A 24,778-nucleotide genomic window follows, 5' to 3' on the forward strand; every position below is an offset into this window, starting at 1 on the left:
TATATAATGCTTTCAAAGTCAAATGAACCACTTCTTCCGAGTGGCTGTTAAGATGTAGTACTGCATGTAAACCACAAGATGGTAGCACAAGACAGGTTTAAAAAGATCAACGTAGAGGCAGCAGGTATAAAAGAAATTGAATTTAAAAAAATAGATATTAGATCTCCCAAATTTTTGGGATTTTCTAGACGTTGAATATCTTCATATCCATAGACGTTTTCTCGGTCCCATGTATTGGGACGATTGTTCAAATAATTTCAGAGGATGAAGTGAGCATGAGGATAGATGTCCACGTTGATAACAGTTTTCTGATGTTAACATTCTTTGCTATAGTGAGCGTCTATAGAGAGGAAAAACTTTAACAAAGTCCATAAAATTCAAAATATTTGAGGCGATTGTTCTGAAGAATTTCAAGTTGTAATGGGCCCAAGTACAGATGTCCACGTTCATTAATTTGAGCGACAACTAACCACAGTTTTCTAACATTAAGCAATGTAAAGGTTTTTTTTTTTTTAATATAGTGAGCATCTATAAAGTGGAAATAATTCCTATCCATGAAATCCAAAATATTGTGGAGGGAATTGTGATGTTGAAGGGGTCATAAGTAAAGATTTCCACAGATATTTTGGATGATGATTGCATTTTTTCTGACACTAAGCTTCTTTTTTGTTGTGAGCATCAATGGCGAGGAAAAAGATGAATAAAATCCAACAGCCTATTGGGGATGCATCATTCTGTCAAGGGGGCTTAAGTGGAAATGTCCACAAACATTTTGGGTGACGACTGATCACAATGTTCATTGAGCTGTTTTACATTTAGCATTTTTGTGAAAGTGATTTTTTTCCCCTTCATAATGAAAGTGGTTTTATGCAGTCATTTCACAGAGCTGGGGGTGTTAATGGAGACACAACTCATGTATACACATCCTTGTATGTTGTGCCGACTCCTGGCGTTTTCATGAAAGAAGAAAAAAAACTTGAATGAAGAAGGCGCCATCGTGAAATATGTGAATGGCTGAGCGCCATGAATGAAGCCTGTAGTTCCTCAGCTCGGTCTCAGGGTGGAAGTGTTTGCGCCCCACACGCACGCCCGACTACCCCTCCAACGTGGTGCTTCTGGCGTGTGGAAGTTGTCACACACAGCACAACACAACACGACACGCGTGGACTCCGGAGAGGAGGGACACGCCACGGCGCGTGGGGCGAAGGAGGAAAAAGAACAAGAGGGGATGGTGCAGGAAGGAAACAAGTCCACTCGTCGTCACTCAAGTCGAGAAAGGAGACGGTGGAGGATGAGGACCGGAGCCACGCCAGGCGACCGAGTCCGGGCGTTGGCAGCGGGATCCCGCCTATAGCGCGCCGAGTCTCCCGCCGGACCCTCGGCTCGCTCGCTCACTTTCGGGCCAAGAAAGTTCGTCCTCCCTGTACAATGGTCACAAATGGGTCTGAGCTGAACAGCACCGCGCCGGACCCCGACGACGACGACACGGCAGCCGCCGCCGTTCTCAACCGTCCGCCGTGGGTCACCACAACTTTGGGCTGCTTCCTCATCTTCACCATCGTGGTGGACATTCTGGGCAACCTGCTTGTTATCTTCTCAGTCTATCGGAACAAGAAGCTCCGCAACGCAGGTGGGTCGCATTCTCTAACACCGCGCACAATTTGGAGCTAAACCTAAAACTTTGTCACAGTCTTTTTAGGAGACGAAATGGCACATTTTGCTTCGTTTTTATGAACTAATTTCTTATCACTCGACGTCGCTATGGTTTGAGGTCTAATGACGAAGAGTTAGGAGAGAGGCTTTACGATTTCTGCCTTGAATTTCACCAATTAGCGAATTAATTAAGCGTTCATAATTGTTCAAGTAATTTTGGAATGTTCTCAAAAGAAAAAAAAAACACCAATGAAAAAAAAGTCAATATCACGTAAAAACGTGCTAAATTTAACGTTTTAATATATATATATATATATATTAGGGCTGTCAAAATTAAAGCGTTAACTCAGGTGATTAATACGTTTTTTTTAAACTTGTTAAACATTTTAACTCTGTTAACTGAGTTTGATTTACTTCATAAATAATTTGCATACTTTGCAAATATTGTGCCTTTTTAGCTGTACTTCCTCTCAGAACAAAACACCGTGTTCAAGTTACTACTGGGCTTTGCAAACCAACACTGCTGGAGTGTGGCAGTTGTGGGCAGTTTTGAGAAATGTTTTGAAGAAAAATGTGTCCAAGATGTCTCCATTTAGATTGTATTCAAGAATCCAAGAAAGCTATTGGAACAGAACAGAATTTTCATTGAATTAAATACACTTCATATTTGTGGTTTGGTAATTTTGCATCAATTCCAAGATATTATTCAAGTGAATATCTGTTACAAGCTTCGCAAGAAATAGTAGCCTAAAAAAATGTGATTTATCACAATTAATCATGGAATTTTTGTGATTAATTTGTTAAAAAAATCATTAGATTTCACTAATATATATATATATATATATATATATATATATATATATATATATATATATATATATTGATAGAGTAAATGTATCATGATAAATTTCATTTTTTTAACGTGAAAAGTTTCACATTTTAATGTGAAAAGTTTTCAGTAAAATGTGATAACTTTGACTGCCAGTTCAGTCATTGCACAGTCCTTTGTGTCATATTTACTAAAAGTACTACTATGTTACTCTTTTCTAATACTGCAAAAACAAAAGCAACAAAAAATTGTTTAAGAACATTATAGATGTGAAAAGAAGTGACACTGAACACAACCTGAAGTTTGTTTTGCTTCGCTGACTGCGGAAGCCAAACTTATCTTTGAACGTTAAAACTGATAACTTTTCAAGTTAAAACATGAAATGTATCGCATTACAACATGATACTGATTTTTTTCCCCTCTGGTGTGGCAGCAATACCCTAAAGACTTGAACAACAGAACAAACTCAACAAGCAGCAAAAATCTCGTTTCAACATTTGTGGATTACCATGACTTGGATGACTTAAATCTATACAGACATAAAGAGAAATCAGCATTTTTAGCGGACATGTTGGCTTTCTTATTGGTATGGTGAGAGTGAATTAAAATAAAAATGTGAATTAAAAAAGCAGACTAAGAAGAACATGGGAGTAGAGTTTGGCACGATGGATTCACTCGCATATTGCAGGTTTCTGTGTGCCTTTTGAAGAATCTTTTGGGTTTCAATTTTTTTTTCTTTGCAGCCTTTCAGTGGCTGTCAAGTATTTTCGCTAATCGCCAGCCGGCCCTCTCCCTGACTCTCCTCATAGCGGGAGTCCATTGTACTATGTTACCATTTCATTGGCCTGATTTCCAGTCATTTTTAACTTACTGTCACATTATTCATAAAAGATGCCAATGTGCTTGCTAAAAAGATGTGCTTTTTTTCCCCCTGACTGTGGAGACTATCAGTCATCCAAGTCATGGAAATCTGCAAATGTTGAATTTCAGGACTCAGGCAGTTATTTATTTTTTTTCTGACTGATGGCTATATTATCACCTTGTCACACATTTGACTTTTTTTTTTGTTAATGTCCTTTGAGGTGAAATGAAGTTGAGGTCAACGAGTAACTACAAGGTTTTAGTGAATAAATTTGCTGATTTTGCAGTTATCCGATGCTAGCTCTGAATAAAAAGAATACTTTATTGAAGACTTACTTTACATGTGACTCAGTTTGACTTTTTTTCGCCTTCTGTCTCTGGGAGGTATAACGTCAAGTTAGTCTCGGTTTTCAGACAATTCGCCAAGTATTTGACTTTGACTTTTGGGCTTTTTAGTCAAAAGTGTTGGCATAGTCTGGTAACTGATTTTTCCATTTTTTTGGTTGGGGTTCTGTGAAGCCTCTGTTTTGGCAAGTTATCAAAACTACCTTGCAAAAGTAGCTAAAATACCAACCTTGCTAGTCTTTTATTTGTTATTTCTTTAAAAAAGATTCTCTACTGTCACCAAGTTGTCTCGTTTGTCATACGTGTTGAGTGATTTGGACTAGATCACCGGTAAATCAAGTGACTGTAATTCCCCCCCCCCCCCAATTTAGGAAGCTCTCTCGTCACATACTACCTAAACCTTAATGACATTGGCCTTTAATTATTTTTTTCTGTCCGTCATTCGTCACCTTACAGGCTCTTCTTGAATCAATGCTGTTGTGATTTGGGATGAATTAAGTGAATTTAGGCTCGTAATTTGAGGTTTTTGTTGTTTGACAATTCTACAAGGATTTGACACTCAACAAATCCTGAATGAAAGCACCTTTAAGACTCTTCAGTCAATGTTGTTTTGATTTTGGTTAAATGAAGTCAACGAAGGCTCATTGTAATGTGTTTGCTGTTAAACCTGACAATTTCACAAGTCATGGTCGCGAGCTTTCTTTCTTTTTAAGATCCACACCCCTTGACAGCTTTTTGGGGTTCCGCTGAGTCGTTATTTGTGGTGATTTATTGCAAGCTGACCTCTTAACGGTCTTTGTCAATCAGCGAGCTATTAAAGCTAGCTATACCACCATTCGCTTTTATTATCGTTCTATTTATTTCCAGCGCCAGTTCTCTCGTCACATTCCAGTTGAGGATATACACGCGCTGTAAATCTTTTTTGTGGCAGGCGGCTCGCGTGGACGTCCGCAGCCTACTTTTTGAAGCGGAGGTAATTTCACTGACCCCAAAGCAAGCGAGCAAGCACAGAGAGCCAAGCAAAGAGCAACAACTGAAGCAATTATTGGCAGTCTGAAGCCAAAGGGGGAAGCCCGCCGCATCCGGGCATTAATGCTTCCCGTGACGTTCACCCCCCCCCCCACCCCCCACGGGGAATCGATGCGGCTCTGAGCTCGGGGCTCTGATCTAATGATGTTTTTCACGTACATCGTCTTCTTTTTCTCTCATCTGAGTTGGTTTGGAGTGTCGAGTGAAACATATCTGGCCTCAAATAAATGTTCTCAGATGGATGTAGCAACGTCTGTCATCAGCTTGTACTATCGGGTAGCAACAGAAAACAGTTTCCAACAATAATGGCAACAAAGCTTCTCTTTTCAGTCCAGACATTCCAACATTTCTATGACGCCGTTTCTTATGGTTCTTGTTTAACAGTCAACTGCGAGTTGTGATACTTTTCTTTTTGAAGATTTTACATGGAAGTCTGCACCATTTGTAGTTTAAATGGTCATCCATCCATCCATTATCTTATTTTCACAATTTAGTCAAATAACATTGGCGCCAAGTTTCTGCTCAAAAACACACTGTTTGATAGCCAAGCTTGACGGCGCTAGGTCTTTTAAAATAAACAAGAACGATCTTGTCGTCGATGTGAATGAAGGAGGTGTGCTCTGAAGAGGCGAAGTTCTGGTGGCCAGTGGAGCTAGTTAAGATTACAGTAAACAATTTTTCATTGGTTGTTTAGCTATGCTAATTGTGCAGTTCCACTTTAGCGCTAAGAATATTTGATAGCTACACTGCGATTTAGCAGTGTAGCAACCACTCAAACGTTCTATGTGAACTCTTGAATTGCTAGTTTTCCTCACGGTTGATTAAGTCTTAGTTTTGTCAATCTAACTCCATTCTTGTCCAAACCTGATTTTATTTCACCTGTTTGACAGAAGCATGCTGGTTTGTTGAGTCCACAGGCAAGTCGTTGTTTGTATTTTTTTAGTTTTTTTTTTTTTTAGCATTAGCATTCTGATTCCAATCAGCAGTAAGCTGCCTGTTTGCTTTTTCACCTTGAGTCACACGCACTACAAGAGTCTTTGCCGAAAATTTAATATATGTCAGTCTACTGCAACTCACAACTAATAGAAATCTTTAAAGACTATTTGCCGTAGTAAACTTTAAAGAGATATTTGTTTTCATTGAACTATAAAACATGCAGCTGAGCCTGGGAGCTCTGTGCACTTTTTGATGGACTTTTAAGTTTTCCATTTTCGAAGCATGTTGTAAATCACGAAAGTTGCTTTGTAAAAATGTGTTTAAAGGCATTTAAACTAAGTTTTGGAGTTTTTATTCTAAAAAAAATTGGCACCAATTCCTCACTTTTTCAACCAATGAATATCGGCCTGAAGTATCGGTTATCGGCCTCCATGACCACTAATAATCAGTATTGGTATGTGCCCTGTAAACAGCATATCGGTCTATCACTATTCGTTAGGGATCCTTTCAATAGTCTATGCCAGGCATGGGGAAACTACGGCCCGAGGTCCACTCGCATCCTGTTAAACATTTTGATCCGGCCCCCCGGACTTGGAAAAAAAATAATTGAATAAACCTTGTTCATGTTTTATTTTCTAAAAGACAGATATTTTGCTGTAATGCTTTTGTTCACTTTCATTTAAAATTAAATGTATTTTTTTTTTCTCAGATGAGGTGAGGTTACCAAAACACTCCATGCATCTGGACCTGGACCGGCCCCTCTGTCAAATTTTAGAACCCATTGTGGCCCACCAATCAAAACGTTTTCCCACCCCTCGTCTATGCAGTCATAATGCTAATGCTAACTAAAACAATGACACACCGATTCACTTGAAACGGAGAATTTTACAAACACAAAATTGTAATAAATCATTTTTACTCAAATAGGTTAGCATCATTAGAAGTCTATTATGTGTCCACAGCGTGTAGACCTCCTTCAAAACCACACTGGTTGCCCTTCGGCGGGTCTCACAGAGGAACAATCATCAAATGCTCTTATTGTGTTCGTACTGCAATGTGTGCAGCTGTCAGCCTTGAGTATTAACCCAACACTAAGGCATTGAAGTGTGCCGCAAGGGGGAAAATGCGGGCGTGGGTACAAGAGGTACTTTGAGGGAATGGCCTCTTTGAAGTAGTACCATTAATTATGGCTAATTACATGCAAATGGGTCGTAAAGGAGCCGCCTCCTCTGCCAGAGTTCAACGGCGCGCGCAGTTAAGTTGCCAATAATGAAATGCCGCAGAATAGGAAAGTTCCGACAATCTCCAGCAAGTAATTGTTTAATTGTGTTTAGCGGCGGCTGATGTACCAGGATGTCGCTCTCCAATCGAAGATCACGTGGGCGACGTGCGTGCCTAACTGACGGCGAGCCCACTTTTTTTTGTCTGTTTGCACATGTGGAAATGTATGCAAATTGGCAGACAGATAGATTGAAAAAGTTTTCTCTCATGCTTTCGTCAAAGGTTATTTGAGTGGATCGGCGTTGTCGTAACAGAAAGAATTGGCAGTCCATTGAACCGTTGTTAATCAAAGGTGATACGAGTCAGACCACATGTGCTAGGTGAATAACTGCAATTTTATTTTTTAGCTTTACCCCTCCCACATGCTTTAAGCACATTTACACTTGTTAAAACAAATTTGACTAACAAACCTATTTCTCTGAAAATATTCCTTTGCACCTCTTCTTACTGTTCAGTCTAATGCAGGGGCCCTCAATCCTGTTCCTCTAGGGCAAGTGTCCTGCCTGTTTTCCCATCTCTCCCTGCTGCAACACACCTGATTCAAATGATCAGGATTGTTATCTAGCTTCTGCAGATCATGCTGATTGTCGAATCATTTCAATCAGGTGTGTTGCAGCAGGAAGAGATGGGAAAACAGGCAGGACTGCTAACTATGAGGAACAGGATTGAAGAACCCTGGACTAACGTATAACAACAATATGGTTGCATAGAGCGAAAAATGCCATAGATGACTACCATAAATGTTACATTAATTCAGAACTTTGAAACTACTACGACTAATATCACAGAGCCGCTGCATCAAACGCAACAAAAGAGTATGTAAACCAGTGCATTTAATGACCACAATGTTCAACCAAATCGCAGTGCAACATTTTGCTGGGCATACTGAACATTTCAATTGTAAATGCTCTGTCTTCTGAAACTTACTGTCAAACTATTGCCATATCATAATACTATTTGGAAATTAATTGGACACTAAAGGACAGCGCTACCCTGCTAGCTCTAAAATGAATAGTCAGATGGTGGCTCTCAGCCCCCAACCCGATATAACGATTTTTTTGTAGCCCAAATTTTTTTTTTTTTGTGCTCATGAGTGGGGGGGATGCGTCCAACTGCTTCACAACCTCCCCGTCTCATGCAAACACACATACACACACTCTGTGATTGAGTCACGACGTTAACCTAAAAAATAAGATTGTATTTTTTAAATTCCCAGTGACAAATTTAGCAGACACTCTTGGTAATATGCCCTGTGGACAATTTGTAACGAGAATCAGTGAAGTAAATACTTATACTAATCTGCGCGCAAAGGGCTAGAATGATAGCGGTTCGCGATCCTCCACGCTAACAAGCAGCCTTTATGATTTCGACTGTTGACACATTTCTTTGTAAATGTCATTTAAAATTAAATAATCTTTGCAAATCCAAAACAATCACCATTCACTCCCTTCAAGTCACTTTTGAACATGACCGCGCTAAAACCAACAATTTAAGCATTACATTCTTGGCCAACAAAAGCCTATACGTTATACGAACATTGAAGTTTGTGAGCAGTTATCCACTTAACTCTGCAAAATCTTGTTTAGCCAGCAATTTTGGAGCGCGGCGAGGACTCGACTGTGTAATCCCCCGCCCCCACGTTTAAAATGTCATTTTGAAAAAAAATGATCCACATTAAATGTCTGTGTAATCTCATTACATGTTTTCTGCAACAGTAATGGACTACAGTTGCAGTTTTATTGTATCCTGAATACATAACTTTGGTACCTTTATCTCCTTGCCTTACCCTGCTAGCTTGTTCACACATGTTGTGCACACTCGATGATGTCGCAAAGTGTCGCCACGGACAGTCTTAACCACTAAACTGCAACTTTTTAATCAGATACGAACCAAGAGAAAATGAATCCTACTCTGGCCTCTTTTTCTAGTATAATACTGCTAAACGTATGCTTCACATCATTGAGCGGATGCTTTTCAAAGAAAAAAAAAACTCCCCACCGTCAGATAGCCTTTTCTGTCTCAGTTATCAGACAGATAGCATCTAAATTACTGACACCTGCGTTAATGCCACCACTCCGTGCACGACATTCCCAGAAATTGACTAAAGGTTGGTGTCTTTTATAGATTTTTTTTCCCGCTAGTTTACACTTGAGTCAGTGAAGTTCTTATCTGCAGCATGACAGGCCATTGGAGGCGATTTTGGCATCGTGTAAACAAACTGCCGACTAGTTGTACTCGTTCCACGATGGCAGCTCAGCGCGCTATGACAACTTATTGCCTTCTCTGACAACAGGGCTTTTTTTTTTCGTCATTCATTCGTCAGACTACATGATAATAATGATCAGTGTCTTGGACCAGGCGAGACGTCACACTGCAAGTCTGCCGACGACCAGACCCGGCCGGCCCAATCATTGCGTACGTGCTTCCATCAAAATTCTGTCCGTCGGCACGCGTCCGTCAGGGAAGCAGAACCAGCAGCTATGTAGTCATGTCGATAGAGGCATTATGTGTATGTGTGTTTCCTGGATGATGGGGAGAGGGTGGTATTGACTGTCTCTTCTCCAAAAGGAACTTCCATCCATCCATTATCTGTACCGCTCACAAGGGTCGCGGGGGGTGCCGGAGCCTATCCCAGCTAACTTCGGGCCATAGGTGGGGTACACCCTGAACTGGTTGCCAGCCAATCGCAGGGCACACATAGACAAACAACCATTCGCGCTCACACTCATATCAAGAGTCCAATCAAGCTGCCATGCATGTTTTTGGAATGTGGGAGGAAACCGGAGTACCCGGAGGAAACCCACCCAGGCACAGGGAAACTCCACACAGGACAGCCGGAACCGGAATCGAACACACGACCTCTGCACTGTGAGGCCATCATGCTAACCAGTCGTCCACCGTGCCGCCCCAAAAGGAACTAAAGATAACAAATTTGTTTAATGACAACACATTTGATAATCAGCTACTGGCATTCTAGTTGGCAAACGTAGCATGAGTTGAAATGCAAGTATACTTTGGAATATTTCCTCACTAATGTCTGTTCCACTTTTCACCATTTTGATTGTTGGTATGTGCGCGCCATGTTCAGTCCCACGTCATAAGTAGGAGGGCACTGTCTTCCTATTGGCCAATGCCAAAGAACCAATTGCAGGGCTACATACATGTCACACTACGCAGGAAGACACACAAAAATTTGGACATGCCAGACTTTCATGGTGGTAGTCATGAAGCATCCCAGACACCTAACAACCAATCATTGAGAGCGTCACACTACACGCGCTGCGATGCATCAAGACAACTCCAAATCGCGGCCCAAAATTGGGCTTTGTTTGTGTAGTCTGATGTCGGTATTATTCAATCGTACGGTTTTCAATCCGAGCAATTTTTTGGAGGGAAAAAAACCCACTTGCGATGGACATGATAACCAATATATTAACTGTTTAGACCTATATCACAGATTGTAATCTAACACTAAAAAAATCGAGTTAAAGGCCAAAAGTGTATAATTATATGATGACCTATTCACTTGGGGGTGGCACCATTTGATGTAATTGAACAATATACTGGACAAGTGGCTTTTGTAAATCTACCCTTTCCTGTCTAAAAAGCAGCAAATGCGGTTATATTTTGTAGTTGCATTTCAACTCAGGAAAAAAAAATCACCATTTGGTGCCAAGAGGGATGGACATAAGCAATGTGTTAGAAAACGTATGAAATATCATGATCACTAAATACTCTTTGTGGTTGTGTCACCTGATCGAGGATATCAATTTATTTACAAGACATCTGGAAAGCTTTCCTGTCCAGTCTAAAGAGGATGGATTTGGAATTGTTCTTATACTTTGTACAAATGAAACATTTGGTACCACTATCGATGGGTATAGTAATCTGTAGTTGACTGATTTGAAAATATTACATAAAAACCCAAATCATAATGTCTCTTGGATTAATTTAACTGTGTACAAGTTTGAAGCTGTTTGCACTAATCGCTCCTAAAATCAAAACGATCTGAAGTGAATACATGAAAGTGAGGTGATCGCGCGCTAGGCTCGTGCAGGAAAAACAAAGCCTGGAGTTTGTTATTGTTGTTCCAGCATCGCCGTCTACTGTTTGGGATGTGACATGCAAGTTCAACCCTCTCAGCTATTGCGTGACTTGGCGGCATGCCGGCTGGGATGTTATTTCCGGCCGTTTCCCGTTTATTAAAAAAAAAAAAAAAAACTGACGTTCTCGTTGCTCTCGGCGTAATGAATATTTCACACACACAAAACAGACAGAAACATTCATGCAGAATTATGCGGCATTTGGCGACGTCTCCTATTAAAAATGGAACGTTCCTGGGTTTTCTAAATATCCAGTGGCTTTGTTTTGGGAAGCTCCTCAACGGAAATTGGATCATGAAAGCGTAAATGGATGAGTGAAAGCAAAACAAATCCGCTTGTGTCCAATGTGAGCTTTTGCTTGAGGAATTTCAAAGGCATTGTGAGAAATACTCTGCCATTACACCTGATCTTTATCATGTCAATCCATTGCACACGGGTGATTTTTGGGGGCGTAACGGATTTGTATTCATTTCCTTGCTGAAAGAGTTGGCTTTTTTTTTTTTCAAATAATACTTCCACGTAGGAGATCACAGCTTCAGCATCATTATTTGTTCGCAGGATTATATTTATAACAATGTGTAAGAACACACAATTTTGATTCATTGTAGCATCCATCCATCCATTATCTGTACCACTTCTCCTCACTCGGGTCGCGGGGGTGCTGGAGCCTATTCCAGCTGGCTTCGGGCAGTAGGCAAGTAACGCAGGCAGTGAGTAGTGTGACGGAAGAAGGAGCGAACCGAGCCCGACCTGGATTATCGCTGATAGCCAGCGAGCTAGTTACCTCGCTTGAACGGGGCTAGATCGGCAAGCAGAAGCCAGATCTCTGCAGCGGGTCCACTTGTTGGACCCGTGTTGCCTTTCTTCATAATAATATTCCCTTTATTAGTCCCACAATGGGGAAATTCGAGATTCGAACCCAAGCCTCCTGGGGAGACTGGGTCCTGAACGCGGCGCCTTAGACCACTCGGCCATCCTGGCATACACCTATGGCTCCACTTACTCCGTCTGACTGCATCAGCTGCTCCCACATGGAAAAAAAAAATGATTGAACCGGAAGGAAGAATTTAAAATCTTTATCAAATACAGGAAGCCGAAAAACAAATGGACACCATCATTTTGGGCCCAGCTAACTCTGACAACACTAATCACCACATCACGTCACCTACTATTCCTGCTGTTCCACAATATCATCAAGGACATGGCTTGGCATAAACATCTGGATTACTTCAATCGCAATCAAACCACCCCTGTTGGATACTCATACATGGATAGACCACGTGCCGACTGCCGTGGCGGTTGGATCACTGCCATTCGCAGTAAATCCATGAAAAACACTCTCATCACCATCCAAGCCCCTTTTTCTTTTGAATACCTGTTTTTTGACTACCCTGTCGTAAATCCCCTATCACCTCAGTCAGTTACCGCCGCCCCCAAACTGAACCCAGCTTTTCTCTCTGACCTCTCTGAATTTCTTACGCAACTCTGTCCCATATAAACTCCCGTGCTTCTTGTAAGAGATTTCAATATCCATCGACTCCATAGACTGAATTCCTGGACATCCTTAATGGCTTCAACTTCACTCAAGACATCCACTTCCCCCCCACAATCATACAATACAATGCAACTTTATTTATATAGCGCATTTCACAAAGCGCTTTCCATATGGTGTCATATTGACATTACCATCAAGCACCTCTCCAGCGCTGACCTCACCATTTCCATTCATCTAGCCTTCATCCTGGATATCAACATCTCCACACCCAAATTCAAACTGAAGTACACTATCACTTTCCAAAACATCAAGTCCCTCTGCCCGTCCTTTCTGTCACTGATAAATTAGCAACCCATAGCCCTCTCTCGAGTAACTCTCCCACTGACCTGGCCAGTTTTTTTCCCACCTCAAAACTAGATCTGTCCCCTTCATCCACACTGTACTCATCATATGAAAACCATGAGACCACTGGAATGACTCACCAACAAAACCGAACTCCCAGTTCATACCATAGCATACGAGGACCTATTCAAATAAAGCCACCCTCGATACTGCACGTTCCACCGACTACTCCAGGCTCTTTCACTCTGACGCCAGCAACCCCTAGACCCTCCTTTCCACTTTTAACAAGCTCCTAAAACCCATGGACGATACCCCCATTCCTTCTCACTTGACAACCGCAACTCCATTCTTGCCGGAAAAAAAAAATCAACACTATCTATGATCAATTGGCCATGTCCACCCCCAAGCCACAACCTGTCAGTCCTCCTCTAACCGACCAGTCGCTCACCCATTTCTCCCGGTAATTAACTCCTCCCTATCCACTGTCTCTGTCCCCGTTAACTTCAAACTCACCTCTGTTTCACCTGTCCTTAAAAAAGAAACCAACATCCCACTCAACTATCATCCCATTTGTAATCTCCCCTTTCTGTCAGAAATACTCAAATGAATTGTCTCCTCTCAACTCAGAACTCACGTTGGCTCCAAAAACCTCTATGAACCATTTCAATCCAGTTTCAGATCCCATCACAGCACAGAAACAGCCCGTCTCAAAGTCACTAATGACATCCTCCTCTCCTCTGACACAAATTCTCTCAACGTTCTCATTCGACTTAACCTCAGTGCTGCTTTCAATACCATAAACTCTTGAGTCCTCCCTTAACACCACTGGCACTGCTCTTTTCTTGTTAGAATCATACCTCACCGACTGACACGACTTCATTGGCATCAATAAATCTCAGTCCAACACTGCCCATGTCTCTCATGGTGTCCCCCAAGGCTCTGTACTCGCCCCCCACCCCCCTCTTTATCCTCTACATCCTTCACCTTGGTCACATAATACGCCACCATGGTCTCAATTTCCACTGCTATGCCAACGACACTCAGCTCTACATCTCCACTAAATCCATCAGTGCTGCCACTCTCTCCACCATCATCAACTGCTCGCTAGATATAAAAACTGGATGCAGACCAACTTCCTCAAACTCAATAGCAGCAAGTCAGAAGTCCTCATCATTGGCCCAAAATCACTTTGCATCTCCTGTTTGGACTCCTCACTTAGTATCGACGGCTCCAATTATTCCTGCTTCTACCCATATCTGTAACCTTGGCGTCATCTTTGATCTGTCCCTCTCATTTGAAACCTATATCAACCATATCACCAAAACTGCTTTCTTTCACCTGGAAAATATCACCCGTATTCGCCCCTCTCTCTCCCGCTCAACTGCGGAAACACACATTCATGCCTTTGTCACCTCATGACTCGACTTCCCCACCAAAACCCTCAACAAACTTCAATTCATCCAAAACTCTGCTGCCCGTCTCCTCACCCGCTCCCACAACAGAGACCACATCACTCCAATCCTCCAACACCGAGAGTGGCTCACAATCCAACAGCGAATCCAGTTCAAAATTCTACTCATCCACCTCGCCCCTTCCTACCTCTATGACTTCCTTCAAAACCACACCCCCACCTGCAATCTTTGATCCGCCTAAACTAACCTTTTTACCACTCCCATCAAAACCCAACTCCAGAACTGGAGGTTAAAGCGTTCCCTATTGCTCCCCCTCTGAAACTCTCTTCCTCAAACACCTCAGACACACTAACTCCCGCCCTTTTAAAATGGCACCTGTTCAGAGCTAATCATTTCCTTATCAAAATCTTTTATACACTGCCGAAGCCATATACTATTTAATATTACAATTTTGTTTTTATCTGGATTCGTTACGTCCTATTTATGGTTGTTTTTTTTCTTGTTTTTTTTTATTGCTCTTTCACAAAGTAAAGGGTATTATTTGAGTGTTTTTTTTCAAAGCACTATGTGAATAAAATTATTAGTATCATTATAATTGTCAAAAAGTCACACCAAAAAGAAGTTATTTTATAATATATATCTTTAAAATTAATCTAAAGAGGAAAAACATTTTGAACTTGGTGGAGGTCAACGCGTTGCTCCTGACATTGTGTTGTGTCATTATTACTCCTTTGAAACCAGTTGTCGGTGATAGCTGATTATGTCGTTGTTTCCAAGTTCGTCCCTGTCACATAAACCTAGTTGGGGACTATATTAATTTGTGTTTGAACAGCCTGGCAGTGCATTGTTCAGCTACACTGCACACCGGGCCTGGTGCCAGCGGCAGCGGTATCAAGGGGAACGGGGCGAGGAGGCGGACAACGGTACATTGGCTCATCTTTGATCTGCGATCCGAACAGAACAAGCGCCACGGTTTGAGCCAGGCACGATCCGGCCATGTTTGACATTAGGAGTTGATTTTTATTTCTTTATTTATTTATTTTTATGGGAAAAATGTTTTTAGAAAATATATCAATGCAAAATTCTATTTTTCTTTATAATTTTTTTCCTGATCTGATAAACGGTTCAATCCGTGATCTGATCCAAACCATGACTTATGTGATCTTCACTCATTCATCACTGTCAGCATGGAAACAACATTTCAGAACAGAGAGATCGTCACTGTTAAAAATAGTCTCAAAAGTAGCAATTAATTGATTTAAGTGTTAATTTTCCACATAGTTGATCGAGGAAATTTGGTCGCATGAGTTGCAGCTGAGAAAGCTCTCGGGCATAAACTTTCATTTACAATAACCGTTAAACGAGCTGTATTGCGCTACAATTGTTAAACTATCACTGCACCACAATACAAACTTTTGGTGTAAACGTCACACTACTGCACAACTATCACTGTATGCTATTATCAAACTAACTCTGTATTGTGAAAGTATTGTCATATTATCAACATATTTATAATTAATTTGTTCAACTTAATATTGTAATACTGTACATCTGCCATACCATTGTTGTGTCATAATACAATTGGCACAATATCACTGCATATTATTTTCTGCATGTGCAGCGATTCATCAACAATTAATCTCATATCAAATTAACAATTAATTTGATTTTTTTGATAATCCATGAATCGTTTGGATATAGTTTTACATTTAAAGTTGTCCAAATGCTCATAATTTCAGTTTCTCCCTGGTAAATAAAAAAAAAAAAAAGGGATTTCTATAATCCTCCATCCAAGTGGACTGAATATCTTTGTGTTGAATCAAAATAAATATTTGCATTTAATGTGCAACCATGTTTCGGACCAAACTAGTAACCCGAATTGTCATAAATTTGTTTGTGCATTTTCTTTACTGTTGGTATAAAATAATGTTTTGTTTTGGGAATGAAGGGATGGGAAAATAAAACATTTTTTTAAAAAAAGAATCCAATTGAGTGATCAACAAAGTTATTAGATGCAGACCTCTTTCCGACCGCCATATGATGAATTGTGAAGCAATCGCTGTATAATGATTCATTTGTCAAACTATTGCTGTTTCCAATAGTCAAGCTATGATCAAATTGTCAAACTCACCATGTTGGGATAGTTTTTTACAATTGTGACATTGAGACTAATGTCAAACTCTCACAATATTCTCATACCATTGCGAAATTGTTATATCGGTGTACCATTATGAAACATGCGAATGTCATTCTATCACTGCATGCTATAGTGCTGTTCCCCCCCCCCCCCCCCTCAAAATGAAGTGCTAAAAGGTCATTAAAACAATGTGCAATATTTCTGGTCTTTTCCATCAACAAACTAAAGTACTGAGCGGTAATGTATCCACTGTATGTTTTCAGCATATTATCATGCCAGACAGGCTAAATAAACCCAACGGCGAGACTGCAAATCCTGCAGTATCAGTCGGGAATATGAGACCGCCGTACGTCAAAATCCGCCAGGTCTCAGTAGGATAAACAGAAGGTACACAGGTGTTGTTTAATTAAAGTGCATATTTGGCCGCTTACACCCACTGTTCCCGAGGCCCGCTTGCTGGGTCAGCCCCGCTACGCCATTGAATGCCACGATAAGCATCAGAGGCGGGCGCAGCGTGGTACGGCATGGCACGGTGGCTTAACGACGACGCCTCAGACGGGAGATGGCCCAGTGAGTGCAAAAAAACGCCGGACTAATTAGGAAGCCCGCGAGAGCCTGCGGGTCATGACTCGACAATTAATTTATAGTTTGCCGGCGAGTGGGAGAGCCACGATAAGGAGCTTGGTCTTTCTTCACCCCCGGGCGTTTAATTCCAAACTACAGATCTGTTAAAAGCCCCTTGCTCTTGATGGTTCCGAGTGTCTTTACACCTGATAACATTCCTGCACCACTCTGCAAAGGTGTGAACGGTTGGTCGCTAATGACATCTGCCCGTACCTAGCGACACCGTCTCAGGGATTAAAATGCTGTCGATAAGGCAAAGATCTAATTAGGTAGCTGATCTCTACGCAACAGTTCCTCCATACTGCTTGATGCTATCATTCTGTTTGGACAACCTTGTCTATGAGGTGCCGTGCGAAAGTGGAGACGAGTTCAAATAAACACTGTGTATTCTACGGGGCATTTTTGGAGGATTATAACGTTTGTTATTTCGAGACATCATATCAGATATTATGTCCAGTAGTTCAATGTTTCCCGATAATTTAGCCAAGGGACATATTTTCAAAAATGTTACCACACACTAGTAGACAAAAATTACTTCATATATATATATATATATATATATATATATATGCATGTACTGTTTACAGTGAAACACCAATGCGGTTTGGCATTCACACAATTGCTGTTTCATTTACAAAAATGTGTGTCTGTGTGTATGTTTTTAACAAACAGAAGCAGGACATGTCTATTACTATCAACTATCAGATTTATTATACATAGGTTAGGCTTGCACAAGAGTAAACACATATGAACCATGAGTTAATATGAAAGGCATCTTATCTACTTAAGTCATAGTTGCTAGCCTGCAACACACTACGACAACTTCACAAAATTGTACCAAATAAATATGTTGCTGACATATGTCAGTAAGTAAGAAATCAGATTACAACAATAATGCATGCAAATCTTTGGCTTTATCACTTCATAATTTCAAGATTCGTGAAACCATATATATATATAAATATATATATATATATATATATATATATATATATAAAAGCCCTAAATGAAACAATTTATTTCAAATTGCAGCCTTTGCAATTTGAATATTACATTAGACTCGATTGTGCTGTCGATTCAATTTCAATTAATTGTTCAGTCCTAATAAAAAATAGACAAATACTCCAAAAAAGTCAACGTTATTTTACAATATTGAAAAATAATGTACTGAATACATATTGAACCAAAATTACAACAATATTACTTGAAAAAGAGTGAATTACTAGATCAAAATGTGAATTTTTGCCAAATGAATATGATGACTTAAGCTTGTAGACGAGGCGAAAAATGTTGAGAAGTGAGCTAAGTGAGTAAACAAAAGCTCACTTGTCCTACTGAGTCACGCATTTTGTTCCTCGGTTGTGTTTAAAGCATATGCGCTATTGTGTTGCCATAAATCACGAGAAAGAATGTGTCAACCTTAGGGAAGAAATAATGTTTTTTGGGGTCGCAGCATTACGTTTAAATGCTGAGAGACAGACTTTGACGTCAATGCTGTCTTTTCACTGTTTGACAGCATATTTCCAAGCACGTCGACATGCCCTCCCCTGCCCCCCATTTTTTTATTTTATTTTTTTTAGGTCGACTAGGCGGGAAACGCCAAGCCAGCAAGCGCTTCTATCAGCTCCCAGACCATTTTATGATTTTCTCATATTTGCAGGATTATCTGTACACACGGCGTGCCCGCGGTAATCCCTTTTTAAGATATGCTTTGCGTACCCGCTGCGATATTATGAGTGATGCGTCTCCCCCCCCACCCCCCACCCACCATGCCTCCGCCTCACATATCTCCAGTGTGAAAACGCCTCTCTTTTTCCCACTTTTGTCTTTGTATGGTTTTACATTCTTCTAAGAGTTCCACCCCTCCCTTATTTTTCCAGTCGCTCCGTTCCTTTTCCCTTTTGACCTCGCCGGCTTCATATTACATGACACCCTGTCTGTTTGCATCGCGCTGATCCAACACCCCTGCTGAGGCCCAAAGATCTCATGGTGTCAAGCCTCATACCTGTGGAGGGGCTCTTGACGTTAGCGTTTTGCATCAAACTCAGCCCTCTGTACCCGAACCCTATATAATTCCGACATTAGGGGGCGGGATTGTCGTCTTATAGAAAACAATCGGTTATGATGTGACCTTGTTGAGTTGACTTGAGTCAGTCAAATTTCACGGTGTTGGCAAAAAACTAAATGTTTCTCAATTTGGCGTCACCAATTTGTTTAGTACACAAAGTTTAAACAAAATACTGAGATGGCTTTTGTCTTTGAAGAAACTTCATGTTCATGTTATGGCATGGGTTCTTCAGACTATTTTATATACTACAAAATTTCCTCTTGACAAGTGGAACAGGCTTGGGGGCTGGATTGTACGGTGGTCGAGAAAGGTCACAACAATTGCATACTTGGCAACACAACAACACTTAACGCTTAATATTCCGCGGATGATAATTTCGTGTGGATGTAAGATTTACATTGCAATTGTTTAGGTTTAACATTACTATTCCAGCTTTGCGTCTTTTTCCATCCCGCGGGTGTTTCGGTCACTTCCGTTGTGGCTTGTTGTTGTGTCGTGGCTTTTGCATTTTGCAGTCGTGCCGAGGTTCAGTGTTGTGGTGTTTGTAATAGTTGCGACCTTCCTCACCCACCGTGGAATTCTAAGCACTATGGTGGAAAGCAATGTCTTTCACAATTTATTGTCACACATCTCCCTAGAGGACGAAGTTGAAATTTGATAGCAATTGGCCAAAATCCTGAGGAGTCTTTTTAGAATTTAGTCTTTTTACAAGCCCATTGAAAGCGACGCTTCCAAGACTGATTGTCTTGTTTTCTGGCGCCTTTATCAAAATTTGTCGCCTTACTATGTTGAAACCCATTGGCAAATATTGTAATGTTTTGCAATTTCTGGTGATCCATCCATCAAGTATACATTATTCAAATTTGGTAGAAGTGAGACAAAATTTACGTCTTTTAACGAAGCCTGAAAATGGTCAAAGTGACTCCTGACATATCTGCTTCAAACCCAAATGACTGACTTCCTCGTTCTTTCCAGGCATGGTTTTTTTAGACTTTTTTGTGAGTGAACCTATAATTGACACGCCGGCCAAATGTCAGGGTCTTTTTCAGACAACTGGCTGATTCTCTTCATCTTTGAGCCTGTTTTAATATTGTTTATTTATTTATTTTTTTACTTTCCATCTTAGAAAAACAACAAACACACTGAATTAAACCCAGGAAGCTCTTGCTCTACGGGCCATGTTGGCAGTCTTATTGAGGTAAACTCTCGAAAAAGGAATGGCTAAATGACATCCTTTTGACTCTTGCTGAGCTGAAGTCTGGCAGGATTTGCTGACAGCAACTATTGCGATGATCGCGTTGCATTTTCCAGTCATTTTTTTTTTTTTTACTGGATTCCGGATGTGGATGTTGCGGTCATGCCGTGACAACAGGCTCTTTAACGAGGGCAACCCCCACACCGCTCCCACCCTCCCAGCTTCCTTTATCAGGCTCTCACTCTGTCTTTGATTCCGATATTCTCATTTTTTTGTCATTTAAAAAAAACAGCACAATTAATAAAACCATACATAAAAGTGTGAGCACTCTCACTCTCAACAACCCCCCCCCCATCATTCCTGTCGGTGCTGTGCTATTTTTATGTATTTACAATACTCTACAGTGAAAACTTGTTTCTGCTTGACGGGAGCTCGGCATGACGCACGTTGCTGATGCTCAGGGCAGTGAGATCAAGTAAAAAGCGAATGCTCATCCAAGGGGAATTATGCATAACACATGCATACCGCGGAGCGCTAACGATTCCATCGTATGCACGCGCATGGCTCTCGCATCTCGTCGTGGGACGTGGCAAGAAGGGCGCCGGTTTGAGTCCCCCGCTCCAGCAAACAGGCAACGCAAACGTGGCGTTTTTTTTCCCAAGGTGCCCTTGAACGAAGCACTTAGTCGGCCGCCGTGTGAAGAAGAAGAGTGCGTGCGCTATTCAGCAGCTTCCAGCTGTGGATGCGTCACATTGCATGACTGTTAAAGCCGGGCACTCATGGAGAAAAAAATGCAGTCGGCTTCGCCCGCCGTCGAGTGTTTAACACAACACTTTCACATGGCGACTACTTAGCGTATCATGCACCACCCATTTTCCTGAAAGATATGCCCCAGTTTGTGAAGTTCAAGGCATCATACACAATTTAATGTGAATGTGCTAAAAATGTACAGCGAGTAAATTTAACACATGCTAAAGTCGTACCTTAGTACGAACAAACATTTTGAGTTGGGCATAATTGGGTTATTGTCTGAAAATTTGAAAGAATAAGAAAAATGATCAATTTTATGAAATCAGGCGTCAAGTGTCCGCTGAAAATGTTTCCCGCTCCACTGTATACTGTCAGTCATGCGTGTTCGCCTCTGTGCTAGCCGCTAGCTAGCTCAAAGGCTAGCATGCTTCTGCATGACATAGACTGGGGTTTGCCCCAATTAGTCACTGCCTCGCTCCATGTTGAGCCTCGGTGTGGGTCCGCATGACAGAGACATTCACGTGGAAAGTTAACAATGTCATAAAAACAGCCACACACATTATTTAGCTTGTAGCTTGCACTGACAGACATTTGAGTACATGCTTCCTGCTTGTCATAAACACCCCAATGCTTTGACTTTCATCCTTTTACAATTGTCCGATTAGCACAAAAAACAAAGACCAAGACACGGTGAAATGTTTTGGGTTGTAGGCATGGCTGCTTTTGAGCTAACTGCATGCTGTAAGTGGTAGAAATGTCAGCATTTGGCACACGAGTGGACCCAAATGCAGGGAAGCGTACAAGGACAGTCAGGGATGCAAGGTGTACTGAACAAAATAATTTGTTGACAAAATTTCTCAGCTACGCTCACTGGGAATCAAAAACCCTGACCAGGACGACTAACAAAGACTTGGGTCAGCAACATTGACAAATGACTCGACAATGACTGAAAGGAAATACAAATTGACGAGACAATGTGGAATACCTGGACAAGACAAATAGGGTTGCAGGGACCTGATTGCGTATCACAAGGATTTGGGTGAACGAGCACAGGTGGAGAAGTTTTTATTTTTTTTATTTTTTTTCTTACTAACTGGGAATTGTGCCGGCCAGACACTAATCGCATGATGGCGCTCACTATATAAATAGTGAAGATTGGCCGACACATGCCAATTAGCCCAAGTGCGTACTTCGACTTGATTTTAGCTATACCCAAAAAAAAAAACAGACAAACAAAAGAGTTTCATTCTTTGGGCGCCTGTGACAATTGATCACTCCGATGGGCTGTTAGATAACAAACCAGTGCAAGAGATTGAAGTAGACTATCAGATATTACATAAAAGCGAAGCCACTGTAAAGAAAAAAATGGCTATCTAGTAAATTAAGATGTTGCTTTTTTTTGTGATGGGCATTGTACTGGATATGTTTGAATTTCATTTCATGACACTGGATGGTATGATAAAGAATGAAGGACGAACACACTGCCAGCCCTGGCCACCCCACTGAAATATTTCTAGCTCTGCCCCTGCTAAAAGTACAATTTCATGTTGGACTTTTTTTTTTTTTTGTGAAAAAGACTTCTCAGAGTTTAAACCCTCTTGCATAACGTCATTGTATGATATTTGATGGTTAACATGCCTGAAGTGTAAAGCTGCTTTTTCTGTCACATGGAAAATGTTCAGTGGGATGTTGACATAAAAATATTTTTGACCAAAATCTGAATTAGTAAAGTGTCTAAAATGTAAAAGTACTTGAATTGAAACATGGTTAGTCGTATATTGGAGTCTATTTAAGTATGACGCGTAAAGATTTGCGAAAAATATATCCCTAAGTAACTGTTTTTGAGTTCCAATTATCAAGTTTTTCCAACTTAATCTGTCACGTTGTAAAGGTACAGTAATACCTTGAAATATGAATGAAAAATATTCCCCTAGTAAAAAAAATGGAGTGTGAGCCATTTTACTTAATGTTACTGCGTGATCGTTGATTATTCTGCCCATCCAATCCAATGTGGCTCCAATGTAAAGTGGTCATAATTTGTCACTACAGTATATTGGCGCGCCATTATCAGCTAGCCACGTCCCTTAGCCTGACAAGAGGTTGTGGGATTAATCGCAACGGTGTGTAATGACGATTATTCCGGTAGACACATGAATGTCATTTGATGTCGCTCCAGTGAATGGAGCTCCATTCAGCCAGGCAGAGCAAGCGTCTAGGGCCTCGGCGTGGCTCGCACGCCATTGGATTTAGCTGACACAAAACAAAGGCAGGGGAGAGTTTGTGTTATCTTTATCAAGATGGTCTCACGATCTGAACCAAGAACAACTGGATTAGGAAGAACAGGTTAGAGGTAAGATTTACGAGTTGGTTCAGGAAAACATTTAGAAGAGAAGGTTTCACTTTAATCTACGTGAATCGGTGCGAGGACATGCTTAGGGTTTAGTGGGCGTATCACTGTTAGAATTTAAGTTATAGGGTTAGGTTTAGAACAAGCGTGAGCCAACTACGGCCCAGGGGCCACATGCGGCCCATTAAACGTTTTAATCCGGCCCGCAAAACTTGAAAAAATGAAATGAATAATTTCTAATATTTTATAAATGCTGTGGTTTTTCAGAGACATATATATTGATGTAATGCTTTTGTTCACTTTCATTTCAAATTAAATGTATTTATTTTTCTCCGCTGCGGTGAGGTTACCAAACCACTCTACCCCTGGTCTGGCCCCTCTGTCAAATTTTAGAACCCATTGTGGCCCGCCAATCTAAAAGTTTGCCCGCCGCTGGTTTAGTGGTTAGGGTTAGGGGTGAGAGGGGTTAGCTCATAGTTTAGAATTAGGGTTTGGTTTTAAGATTGGATGTGTCACACAATAAGGTGAGGCTTTAGTGTCAATGGACGGGTTTAGGTTTAAGATTTATGTCCCACTAATAGGGTTGCGATTAGATTATAGATCCTCAGATGAACTTGCATTACGCAATCACCACCAGCTCAGAATGTTCCGAGACGAATGTCAAATGCCCTCGTTGAGGCACATGAGAATCCGGAAAGACCACAACAACAACTGCGTGTTTGTCTGTTTTTTTACTGGTGCAGTTAAATTATACTACCATTCTACTTGGGTTATTTTCTCATTTTACAATCTATTATAAGTCAGTGATTAATTAGCAGTAGCCAGACCAATGGATTGTAATTTAAGATGCACAGGCATCCATCCATCCATTATTTGTGCCACTTCTCCTCACAAGTGTCGCGGGGGTGCTAGCGTCTATCCCAGATATCCATATATATATATATATATATATATATATATATATATATATATATATATATATATATGAGAGAGAGAGAGAGACTTTTGTTGAAACAAAAGTAAAAAAAAAAAAAAAAGCAGCGGACATTTAATATATATAAAAGTGACTTGGATTCACAGAATAAGATTATCTTGTGATAACTGGCCCATAATTTATTTTTAACTGAGATTGTTCATGTGTTTGAGAATATTTGCATTTGCCGATTTGTCTGCTGCTTTACAGAATTTGGCATCTTGGTGATAAATTGCTGCCTTTTAAAGTACATTTGCCAAATTAGCACTGGTATCTTTACTTTGACGAGACATTTTTTTTTTATCTGTACGTCTTGGTGAAGTGTGTGAGTAGATTTGCCTTCTGTTATTTTAATATTTATTAAACGTCAAATTTGAAAGTTAGCCAACCCGTAGCTT

At 40.8% G+C, this 24,778-nt stretch overlaps 1 protein-coding gene across 1 annotated transcript in view; it reads left to right on the forward strand.

The window, feature by feature from the left end:
• The first annotated feature begins 939 nt into the window (after positions 1 to 939).
• The window catches only part of mtnr1aa (melatonin receptor 1A a), a 50,359-nt gene continuing 26,520 nt past the window's right edge, over positions 940 to 24,778 (forward strand). Inside the window, exon 1 of the mRNA XM_088302127.1 lies at positions 940 to 1,630. Coding sequence (XP_088158253.1) covers positions 1,024 to 1,630 — 607 coding nt within the window. The 5' untranslated portion in view covers positions 940 to 1,023. The remainder of the gene's footprint in view (positions 1,631 to 24,778) is intronic.

The sequence above is a fragment of the Idiotropiscis lumnitzeri genome, chromosome 8, assembly GCF_059441095.1.
Source record: "Idiotropiscis lumnitzeri isolate Australia: NSW breed Sydney's pygmy pipehorse chromosome 8, RoL_Ilum_1.0, whole genome shotgun sequence".
NCBI classification, from domain to species: Eukaryota; Metazoa; Chordata; class Actinopteri; order Syngnathiformes; family Syngnathidae; genus Idiotropiscis; species Idiotropiscis lumnitzeri.